Below are 12165 nucleotides of genomic sequence, written 5' to 3' on the forward strand. Positions count from 1 at the left end.
AGAGACAGGGTTTCACTATGTTGGCCAGGTTGGTCTTGAACTCCTGACCTGAAGTGATCTGCCCGTCTCAGCCTCCCAAAGTGCTGGGATTACAGGCATGAGCTACCGTGCCTAGCCCCATTTGACAGTTTTTTATTGTGTTAAATTATATATAAAACTTACCATTTTGACCATTTTTAAGTGTACAATTCAGTGACATTAAGTACATTTACAACGTTATGCCACCATCACCATCATCCATCTCCAGAACTTTCCTATCATCCCAAATGGAAACTCTTCCCCATCAAACCATAACTCCCCATTCCTGTTGCCCTTTAGCCCCTGGCAACTACTAGCTACTTTCTGTCTCTATGAATTTGCCTATTCTAGGTACTTCATATAAGTGGAATTAAACAGTATTTGCCCTTTTGTGGCTGGCATTATTTTATTTAGCATAATGTTTTCAAGATTCATCCACGGTGTAGCATGTGTCAGCCCCTTCATCTTAAGAGTGTAGCATTTTAGGGCTAGCAATGGACTTTCAAGTTCATTTATTCAGTAAATACTCATTAAGCAACTGTACTGTGCCAGGCCTTGTCCCAGGTGCTATACCTGGTTCCATCGTTGCCTTTGGTTTTTCCTTTCCTGGTGTGTTGTGCTATTTTATGAAGAGTGGTGGGGCAGGGCATGGTGACTCAGGCCCGTGATCCCAGCACTTTGCCAGACTGAGGTGGGAGGATCCCTTGGGATCAGGAGTTTGAGATCAGCCTGAGCAACACAGTGAGACTCCGTCTCTACAAAACAAAACAAAACAAAACAAAACAAAACAAAAAGCCTGTCATGGTGGCAAACATCTGTAGTCCCAGCTACTTGGGAGGCTAAGGTGGGAAGATCACTTGAGCCGAAGAGTTTGAGAATGCAGTGAGCTATGATCGCACCACTGTACTCCAGCCTGGTCGACAGAGTGAGACCCTGTCTCAAAAAACAAACACACAAACTGGTGGGGACCCAAGCCAACGACATTCCTTTTTCCTTGTTGCCCCCCTGTCGAGCCTTGGTCTCAGGTTGCACACAGTTTCCCTTTAGATATTGACTTCTGTTGGGGATTTAGGTTTTCTTCATGTGGATGATTTTCCCTGGGAGAAAAAGTTAAGAACTAAATTTCAGCTTGCCTAGAATTCTGGGTCCTTGATTCTTCCACTTCACATCTCTTAGATTTGGGTCTCAGTTGTTCTTGTTGCTAACTGCAAAGTTGACATTGATCTCAGTGACACTGAGCCCACGCTTTGTGGTGGACAGGGTGGGTGTAGGAATTCAGTTTAAGTGTGGAGAGGACAGAAGGACCCTGAGGGAGCAAGAGGAGATGATGGCCCCTAACTCCACAGCTCCTGACAAAGGCTCTCTCTGGGACCACACTTGAGATTCTGCACCTTCTTTTTGACTAGGCTGGTTCTCAAGCCCTGGCTAAGCCAGGCTGAGCAAAGATCCTGCGAAGTCATCCCTCCCACCTTGATATCCGATCAAGTTCCTCATCCCCACCTTTGATGTGTAAGCCCTTGGCCTGCCTTTAGCAAGAATCCCCCTACCTCGATGTCTTCTCTTATTAATCCCACTGATCCTCTGTTTTCTTCGCTGTATTCAGTTTAAGCACAATAAGTCTCTCTAGTGAAAGAGCCATGGTCCCAATCATAATCTTGAATTAGGTCTTACATTTTAACACATATCAGGATAGTTTTTCTTTAACTCTCTCAACTGTGACCCTTGGTTGTGTCCACTCCCCTTGTGTGGGTGTGGAAAGCATGTAGACTGTAGGGAGGGTGGGACGGGAAAGACTGGGAACTGGGGCTCCCAGGGCAGACTCAAAGGTCCCGGAGCCCCTGAAGACATTATGGAGATCATGAGTGTCTTCCATTTATTCAGCTGTGACTTGGTAGAAAGGATACCAGACCCACAGTCTAGGAAGTATAAGAAAGTCTTATTATTTATTTATTTATTTATTTATTTATTTGAGATGGAGTCTTGCTCTGGTGCCCAGGCTGGAGTGCAGTGGCGCGATCTCAGCTCACTGCAGGCTCCACCTCTCAGGTTCACGCCTTTCTCCTGAGTAGCTGGGACTATAGGTGTCCACTACCATGCTCGGCTAATTTTTTGTATTTTTAGTAGAAACGGGGTTTCACCGGGTTAGCCAGGATGGTCTTGATCTCCTGACCTTGTGATCCGCCCACCTCGACCTCCCAAAGTACTAGATTACAGGTATGAACCACTGAGCCCAGCCGAAAATCTTATTATTGATAAAACCATTAAGCCTTCCCTATAGTTCAGACCCCAAGGAACACTGATTATTTATTCAGACTAAAACATCCTTTGTATATCATTTGCCTGATACAGTTCTGTTTTCTTAGTGGGGTCATAAGAATTAGGCTTCAGATCCATAAAAGAGGCCACAAACCTCTTGCCTCATCCTGACCTGCCCTGGTGAAATCCTCTGGTAGGGCTTGTCAAGCATGTGGTCTTGGAGCCAGCTCAGGGTTGCTTTGATAGTCTTAACTTTTCTGTTTTTTTATTCTAGAGGTAACTCTATGCCAGGTTTATAATCTGACCTCTCCTATCAGGATAAATTCCATCCAACACTGTGGAACTTTCTTATTCACTGAAAAAACACTATTTAAATGCCAAGTGATGAGCAATATGGTACCCTTGGCACAGACTTTTTCAGCTCCTGGAGCAAGTTCCTGACCTTGTAAATGGAGAGGCTCAAACTTTGTCACTTGAAAGGAATGGGAGAGGCATTGGTGAGGCCTGCCTGTCACACTGTCAGAGTTGCAAGGGTGGTTGGGAATCGCATTAGCATTTTTGAGGACTTGAGTCACTCTCAGACGCTTTATAAATACAGCTTGACTCAGCCACTGTATGACTGACTCCCCGGGAACATGAGGTGGACACTGTTCATTGGGGCCCTCATTGGGTCCAGCATCTGTGACCGAGAAAAATTTTTTGGGTAAGTTCCTTTTGGACTTCTTCTTATTTGGTTATTTCAGAAATATGGGAGCCAAATGGAACTGAAAATGAATGGCTGATCATAGTTCACATGGAGAAAGGAGGCCTGAGCTCTTATTCCAGCTCTGTCCCGGTGTCATCCTGGGCAAGTCCACTCTCTTCTCTGAGACCCAATTTCATCTGTGAAATGAGGACTAGATGATCACTGCAGTCTCTCCCCAGCTCCCTCATCTCCTGCCAGTTCTTTTTCTGCCTAGTTCTTATTTATAAGGTCAGTTCCAGGCATCTGCTTTCTTACTCCTACCTTATTAATTACTAAGAGTTACTGGTTACTGAGAGCTACGTTATCAATTACTAAGAGTTATCGGTTACTAGAAATGGTTTGTTTCCAATTTCCGCCATGCTTAAAGGGAAAGCCTGGGTCTCAAGCTTGTTGGTTTCACTTCTTTGTTAATGGTGAAGGCTTTTCGGAACTGGTGCTTTCTCTTGATCTGTAGTTCAATGCTCTACGCCTGAGCTATACCCCCTTCTGAGCTGGTGCTTTCTCATTGGCTTCTGGGACGTGGAGATTTCACAGGTCTTGCCTAGACACAGCTATGAAAATGACATGCAGAGACACATGCCTGTACCCCGTGTGTGTGTGTGTGCATGTGTGCTTCACACAGAATGCTTTGAGGTTTGCAGGGGAGAGGACATTCGGGTGGTAGGAGAGATAAAAGGGATGCCATGGTGCCCTGTTAGAAGACTGAATTATAATAACTCATTACTGTGTAATACTTTGCCATTTGCAAAGAGCTTTCATGTACATTATCTTTTGGATCACGCAACAACTTTGCCAGGCAGGGGTGTTATTTTCTTCCATTTAAGCATGAAAGAAAAAATCAGCCTTGGAAATGTTAAGGAACACGCCCAAGGCCACTTAGTTGGGAAGCAGGGGAGCTGGAACTCTGAACGTAAAACTCTTTTTGCTGTAACACAAGTTCGTCTCCAAATAAAATCCTGTATCTCTTGGATCTATCTCTTAGTTTACTTTCTATTTTACTATCTGGCTAATGAGACTTTGGGGTTGTTTTCTGAGTTAATTATTTATATGAGATTGACTAATTTTTATGATGATGTCTTCTGTTCACACCTGTGTCTCTATTGCCAAACAGCTCAGAGGGGTTAGGCGTAGCAGGTGGCCAGGGATGATTTTCCCACAGGTGGCTCATCAGTAGGTGTGTAGTGACTAGACTTACTGCCGTGTGGGCTGACGCATGGAACTGTCAGGCTTCCACTGCAGCTATTCATGTGGCTGAAAGATCTCTCTTTCGCAAGATACAGACCTCTCTTGCAATGCGGTGGGCACCTGGGCTGCAACAGCTGGGCCAGGTCCTAGAATGCTCTCTGCAGGAATTTTGCACAGAAAAAGCTGTGTGCCTGAGCTGACTGCAGATGGTTTTAACTGATAGTGTCATTCTCATCCCCAAATCTGTTCTCATGCTACAGTAGGAAACCTAGCAAAGGTAGTGGAATTCTTCCTGGGCTCTCTAGAGATGTCCTGGACACCCAGCTTTTAGAGCAAAGGGAACATTTAGAGCAAGGAGAAGCTGGCCTCTGAGCACTTGAGTGGTTGGGAAACCAGGCTCTGGATTGGCTGCTGAAGATGAGGATGATGGTTCTCCCCACCACCCACCACCCCTTCCCCTTCCTTCTATCTGCCTCACCTATCTCCCCAGTCTCTCTTGCTTTACTGGAGTCTTCTGCCCTGGTCTTCAGAGATCTTCCGGATGGGACAATGGCCAGGATGCCTAGAGGAACCGGGCAGGCAGAGAACAGGAACCATTTGCAGAGCTGGTTATAGCATCAGCAGTAATTGGCAGGCATCTAAGGGTTCTGTGAAACCATCTCTTAATATTATTTGTGGTGGCTGCTAAGCCTGGCTAGGGAGGCAGATGAGAAAGGCACAAAGAATGGGCCACTTGGCTGCCAGCATGGTGAAAGGGGAGGGATAGATGCTCAGTCACCGAAGTGGGTATTGACAGTCCAAAGCACAGACACCTGTGAGGGTGAGGGAGCAGGGGTGCCAGCCATTGCACTGGCAGCAGCTGGACGCCCTGGCTATTGGAGAGGATCGAGTTAAGAGGGGCTGCGAGAACACCTGTGTGGAGCAGGAGGGGCAGACATGGCAGCCTGTAAATCCCAACACATCCGACTCCTGGGCCAATCTTCCATCTTCAGAAAGAGCTCAAGTCTTTGAGTGAACATCTAGATAGTGGAGATAGGATGTGCTCCACCGTCTTGAGTCTCATGAACTGACAAGGGTATTTTCCAAATACAGACAAGGACAGTGAGGGCAAGAAAAAGGCTGCTTTTCACATGGCACCCCTCAACGTCCTCCCTGCTTTCGGGTGTTGCTGTGCTTCTGTTCATAAGGATAATGCTATCGTCGGGTGCAGTGGCTCACGCCTGTAATCCTAGCACTTTGGGAGGCCGAGGCAGGTGGATCACCTGAGGTCGGAAGTTCGAGACCAGCCTGACCAACATGGAGAAACCCCATCTCTGTTAAAAATACAAAATTAGCCAGGTGTGGAGGTGCATGCCTGTAATCCCAGGTACTCGGAGAATCACTTGAACCCAGGAGGTGGAGATTGCAGTGAGGTGAGATCGTGCTATTGCACTCCAGCCTGGGCAACAAGAGCAAAAACTTTGTCTGGAAAAAAAAAAAAAAAAAAGGATATTGCTACCCACTCCCACCACTGCCAATGTTCAGCACTATCTGAAGACTGTTAGGACTTTGCCTCCTCTGGTCAGGAAAAGCTTCATGAGTGATGTGAGTCGGTCCTAAAGATTAGATGGGACTAGATGGGCCTGACAGATGAGAAAAAGGATGGATTGCAGGCAGTGGGAACAGCGTGTACAAAAGCATACAAAAGTACATAGTGAGTTTGGGCTGGGTCCGAGGTGGGGTGGAAGGGAGAGGTGAATAAGAGACAGATGAAATGGGCTCTACTCTGCACCTGCTCTTCTGCCCTGCCACTTTGCATGCTACAGATATTTCTTTGACCTCTGTAGCTTGGCTGATTAGAGCAGGATGAAATGGGTTTGCGGATTTAATCATCCCCAGGGCCAGGCAGAGACACGGTGTCCCATTGTCCTGGACTGTGCCCAGGAATGTGCACAAGTTTTGTTGTGAAGTCACCACTTTGGAAAAACTAAAACGCATGTGTTTGGTGAATGCATAACATGATTTTCATACTCAAAGAGCTTCTTATTCTTATGTCCTCCTTTATTTTCTCCTCCTGTTCCTTCTTCCTCCCTTTCCTCTTTGTGATTGCTGTAGCCAGTGCTGTATTTTACACATGCCTAATTGTGCTAATAAATATGTCACCACACAAGATCTTTCTAGAAGCCCCATTTTTTTTTTTTTTTGAGACAGGGTGTTGTTCTGTCAGCCAGACTGGAGTGCGGTGATGCAATCATAGCTCACTGCAGCTTTGAACTCCTGGGCTCAAGCAATCCTCCTGCCTCAGTCTCCAGAGTATAGAATTGCCATTTTAAAGATTCCCCCTTTTTGGAGTGTTGGCAGTAGGTTGTGATAGAGCATGAGTTCTGCAGATGGGCCCTTGTCCCCATCCAGGAGTAAAGATTTCCTTTCTGTTTTTAAAATTTATTTATTTTTAATTTTAATTTTTTGAGATGGGGGTCTTGCTCTGTTGCCCAGGCTAGAGTGCAGGGGTGTGATCATAGCTCACTGCAGCCTTGAACTGCTGGCTCCAGTGATCCTCCTGCCTCAGCCTCCTGAGTGGCTGGCCTACAGCTGTGAACCACCACGCCCAGCTAACAGTTTTTCATTTTTTTTGTGGAGACAAAATCTCACTATTTTGTGCAGGAGGATATTGACCTCCTGGCCTCAAGCAATCCTCTCACCTTGGTTTCCTGTAGCACTGGGATCACAAGTGTGAGCCATGGTGCCTGGCTCCATTCTGTCTTACATCAGTGCCTTTTTTTCAAGGGTGCTTGCCGAGGTCAGGGAAAGATCAGGTTTGATGCCTCATCTTCGCAGGGCGGCAGGTTCAACGCTTGGCAAGCCTGTAGGGTTCAGACTGAGACCTGCCTACCCAGTGGTATCTCTTCAGGGCCCTCAGCAGTGCCCACAGGGTGCAGTTACCTGCTCTTCTCCAGGACCCTGTGGGGACCAGGTGGGTTAGGAGAAAGGGAACCCTCGGCACTGGCACCTCCTCCTGGCCAGCCACCTGCAGCAGGAACGGCTCTGCAGTGGACCTTGACTCCTTGAGGCTGGCCTAGACCCACTGGAGAGCCCCTGGAACCTTCCAGAACCCAGCAAAACCCTGAAGGGCCATCTGGATGAAACCGGTTTTCTGCTGAGGAGCTGCCCCATGGGGCTGCACGCTCAGCTCCCTGTGACAGCCATTCACTCTCAACAGGTCCTTGAGTCACAGCGGCTCTCTTTGCATTCACTTGTGTCAAAGGGATGACGCAGTGACAGCATCGAGTGCGGATTCATTGGGGCCGTCACCTAGCAACAGCCTAATGGCTCCCCTGTCTCCCCAGCCAGCTGAGAGCACAAAGGCAGCTTTTCAGGCCCCGCTTTCTCCCACCCACACACAGGACCTTGGGGCCCGCTACCCCTGCCGCCGCTGTGGAAGCTAAATCACGTATATGAAGCAAGCTCAGGACAAACGACAAAGGGGACTGAGACTGGCCGGCCCGTCTGTGTCCTTTAAGGGTACCATCTCTCCCCGTGGGGAGGAGTGGATCCCAAACCCAGCCTCAGCACCATGGGCCATAGTCAGTTTCCACCCAAACGAGCCTTTGTATGGGGTTCTGGAGCTGGAAGGGACTGAGCGAGCACCCAGCCTCGCCTGTGTTTTAAGAGGGCACAGCTCACCCTCCCAGCATGGAGATGCTGTTTTCTTTCCAGCACGGAGGTGCCGCCAGGGTTTCCGTCCTCAGCCCTGACAGTGAAGAAGTGCTTCTTTATGTCTTGAGTTAGCTTTGCGTGTAACTCAGGCACATTCCTTCCTGTAAAATATATATGTTTTTCATTATAAAGTAATATGACCACATTACAGAAAACAGATACAAGGGGGAAAAAAGTAAGTCATCCATAATCCCACGACCCGAACATAAGGGCTGTCAGCATTTGGTATATTTCCGCTGTCTGTTTTTCTTCCAATGCATCTGCTTTTTCCATACTTATAATCATGGCATACATACAATTTTGTGTCCTGCTCTTTCACTTAATATTTCCCTTAAAGTTATGCCATAAGCACTTTTTCATAGTTGCCATGTAGCCTCATTTTTAATGGCCATACATTAAAACCAAAGACTAGACCATTTCCTTTCTTTCGGCCTGGTTGCGTCTGGGATAGGAGGCTTGGGGTTTCTTTGCCAGCTGAAAGCTCATCATTATCTTTTGCTCTTTTTCTCTTTTTTCTTCTTCCCCAGGGACCAAGTTTTTAGGATTAATGTCAGAAATGGAGACGAGATCAGCAAATTGAGTCAACTAGTGAATTCAAACAACTTGAAGGTATCTGCTTCTTTTTAGCTCTCCTGAGTGTTTTCTAACTTTGGTAGAAGAAGACTCTTGCTCTACTGGTATTATTATTTTTATTTCTGAGGAGTCTCTGAATATAATCCTGTGTGAGTCCACTGGCCATTTACACAACTGAGGGGGCCAATGGGAGAAAGGGAGCACTGTAGATGACATCACAGCTGTGGTGTCCTGGGAGAGGAGATGCTTGAACAGTATATGCCCCATCCTTCTAGCTGCCGTCCACTTATGATGCTCGGTCTCTGACACATGCTGCTTGTTGGGCGGGTCCGACCAGACACATGGTGAAACGGGCAAACTTTGACCTTGCGCAGAGCCCAACCTCTCAGGGATCACCCTGGCTTTTGGCAGTGTTCTAGAAGAATGAGCTCATTGTACATTTTACCTGAACTGTCCTTTAACCTGGTTTCATTTCTGTTCCCTTCAGCTCGATGTCTGGAAATCTCTCTCCACCTTCAATCGGCCTGTGGATGTCCTGGTCCCATCTGTCAGTCTGCAGGCAGTTAAATCCTTCCTGAGATCCCAGGGCTTAGAGTACGCAGTGGCAATTGAGGACCTGCAGGTAGGTAGACTATGCCCCCTGCCTCCTGGTCTCGCATAGGACCAGGCAGCCAGTCCGGAGTAGACCGTAGTGATTTGCAAGTTCTGGTTTTATCCTTTTCTATTTTATGGATGAGGAAATGGAGGCAAATGGAAGTAAAGTGCAGCGACTTGTTAGAGGAACAACATTTTGTAGTAGAAAGGGCATAAATAGGCCAGGGAACCACACAGATTTGGATCCAAATCCTGATTTTGCTAACTACTAGTGCTGTGTGCTATGTCTTTGGACAAGTTATTAACCTGCTGAGCCTCCGTTTCTTCATCAGTAAAATGGTGATAGTGAGACCTCAGTCATGTGATTTGTTGAGAAGATTCAGGATTAAATGTATGTAAAATGTCTAACAGTGCCTGGCATATCCTAGATCTGCCATTAAGTCATAAGTCCCTCTTTCTTTTCTTCTTTGAAGTCAGGTGGCAAGAGCAGAGCAGGAGGAGGGTGTGGGGGACCAGCCACAGAGGCACCCTTGGAGACAGGGGGAATGTCATGGATAGCCCTAGCAGAGGGAATGCCATCCTCTGGCCTCACGACCTGTATCTGGCTCATGCTCTCTCCTTCACCGAGGTGGGTTATGGACTAATTGGTGATCTGGCCCGGGAGTTTCCTGATGGCGTTAGCAGCTATGAGCTTATTAATCATCCTCACATGTCACAGACATCTGCCAGGAACCTTCAAAGTATGAGTGGTTATAAGAATTTCTTTGTTTCTGAATGGTTTCCCAAGCTGTGTATTTCAGAGGCACTGGATACCAGATGCAGGCTCATGTCTAGAGAGTTCATACTATAGAATAGCCAAAGAGCACATATGTTGCTTCCAGGGAGTAAGTGGATTTTGAATGAGGCCATGTAAATTGGGCACCAAGAAGTAAAAAAAAAATTTTTTTTCTGAGACGGAGTCTCTCTCTTTCACCAGGCTGGAGTATAGTGTGCAATCTTGGCTCACTGCAACCTCCAATTCGCTGGTTTAAGCAATTCTCCTGCCTCAGCCTCACGAGTAGCTGGGAGTACAGGCACGCGCCACCATGCCCAGCTAATTTTTGTATTTTTAGTAGAGACAGGGTCTCACCATGTTGGCCAGGATGGTCTCGATCTGCTGACCTCGTGATCTGCCTGCCTTGGCCTCCCAAAGTGCTGGGATTATAGGCGTGAGCCACCGCGTCCAGCCAAGAAGTAAGATTTTATAAATATATGTATGAAAGAAATCTGACCCCCTTTTAAACCTTGACATTTGTGCTGCTTGATGGGTTGAAGGGGCCGCCATCTTGGCTGACCCATATGCCAAGATATGGCAGAAAAAACGTAAAACGTGCGTCTGCAGTGGATCACTTCACAACATTGCTGTGTGTTTCCAGGCCCTTTTAAACAATGAAGATGAAGAAATGCAACAGAATGAAGGGCAAGAACGGCGCAGTAATAACTTCAACTACGGGGCTTACCATTCCCTGAAAGCTGTAAGTGTTTCAGAGTGGGTTAAGATCAAGGTTCTCTGCCTCCTTAATTTTGTAATCTCTCTCCTTACTTCCAGGAGACATTAGTCTTCAGCACAGTATCCACTCACTGAGGGGCTAAGATGTGTACACTTCAATTCCTGTCTAATTCTTGGATTGCTTAACTCCTACCAGCACCTGAGTGTCATGAAATACAGCCTGGCTATTTCCTCCCTCAACCATCCTTCTTTCCTTAAGCAACTCCTTCAGAACACCATGAAAATAATTGCAATCATTTCTAGTCCTTGTAATTCAAACTTCTTCTACCCTACCATAATCCCTCTATTTTACTCACTCAGAATAAAATGTTACTTATTCCAGGCAAGTAGACAAGCGGCGATTTCCAAGGTTAACCAAATATTTCCACTCATTTATCATGACTACTTATAATGTATATATTTGTTCCATCATGCATTTTGGTGCTGTGTTTAGTTAGGAACCACTTGAGATAGATGGCTGACTTTCAAGGTAAGCCAAGCCTTCAAATGAAAAACTTGAAGTAGAATAATTTCCTGGGATACTGGAACTTAAGAAATCAAGAGAGGCTGTAGAATAGAACTGTACCATGAATGCGGTACAGTTCTCTTACAGCCCTCAGTATCTCCATCCATCTGCAGACAACTAGCTCAGGAACACTCCCCCACATCTAAATTAGTGTTCCCCCTGGTGTACCTTAATACATGTTGTTCTTGATACACAGACATGGTGCTGTTGGCATGCATTTCACAAGGCGTGTACTTCAAGTTGTTTCTCTTCTTGAGGGAGGATTTCAAAGGTTGACTATTTCCACTTCTTTCCCATGCTTGTCGGTAGCTTTGTTTATTGCATACACTTCCAACGGCTCTGACCCTTGATCCCTCTTGCGACCAGTGACATACATCTGCAAAACAGCTGGTTAAAGTTAGGAGTTCAGTCTCAGGCCACGGACGAAAGCAGAGCTCAGAGCCCACACAGGGATCAAGCCCGTGATATAAGCCTCATGAACATGGGGCCCTCGCCAACTGAGCTAACCAGTTGCAAATGTCACCCAAGACCCTGGAGGGGCCATCGCCTCACCTGCCAGCTGCTGGAGCCTCACTGTCTCTCACCTGCTCACCTCTGGTTTCTCTGGTTTGAGGCGCCCTTTACAGCAATCTTGTCCTCAGTGTGAAGCCCTCTGCTGTGGATAGCTGTGCCACCACCATCCTAGCTCAGTCACCTGCAGTTCTTCCTAAAAACAGCTTTTAAGAACTCGTATTCTAGGCTGGGCATGGTGGCTCACACCTGTAATCCCAGCACTTTGGGCGGCCGAGGTGGGCAGATCACTTGAGGTCAGTAGTTCAGGACCAGCCTGGCTAACATGGTGAAACCTCGTCTCAACTAAAAAAATACAAAAATTAGCCAGGCATGGTGGCAGGCACTTGTAGTCCCAGCTACTTGGGAAGCTGAGGCAGGAGAATCACTTGAAACTGGGAGGTGGAGGTTGCAGTGAGCCAAAATCACACCACTGCACTCCAGCCTGGGCGACGGAGTCAGACTCCATCTCAAAAAAAAAAAAAAAAAAAAAAA

General features: G+C 46.8%; 1 protein-coding gene across 2 annotated transcripts in view; it reads left to right on the top strand.

The window, feature by feature from the left end:
- The first annotated feature begins 2862 nt into the window (after positions 1 to 2862).
- Positions 2863 to 12165, top strand: part of CPA4 (carboxypeptidase A4) — a 31339-nt gene continuing 22036 nt past the window's right edge. Inside the window, exons 1-4 of one of the 2 annotated variants that reach the window (XM_023207817.1) lie at positions 2863 to 2977; positions 8428 to 8509; positions 8961 to 9095; positions 10483 to 10581. In XM_023207817.1, the coding sequence (XP_023063585.1) occupies positions 2910 to 2977; positions 8428 to 8509; positions 8961 to 9095; positions 10483 to 10581 (384 nt within the window). In that variant the 5' untranslated portion in view covers positions 2863 to 2909. The remainder of the gene's footprint in view (positions 2978 to 8427; positions 8510 to 8960; positions 9096 to 10482; positions 10582 to 12165) is intronic. The other variant, XM_023207818.1, reaches the window with a different exon arrangement.

This window comes from Piliocolobus tephrosceles, chromosome 8 (assembly GCF_002776525.5).
Source record: "Piliocolobus tephrosceles isolate RC106 chromosome 8, ASM277652v3, whole genome shotgun sequence".
Taxonomy (NCBI): domain Eukaryota; kingdom Metazoa; phylum Chordata; class Mammalia; order Primates; family Cercopithecidae; genus Piliocolobus; species Piliocolobus tephrosceles.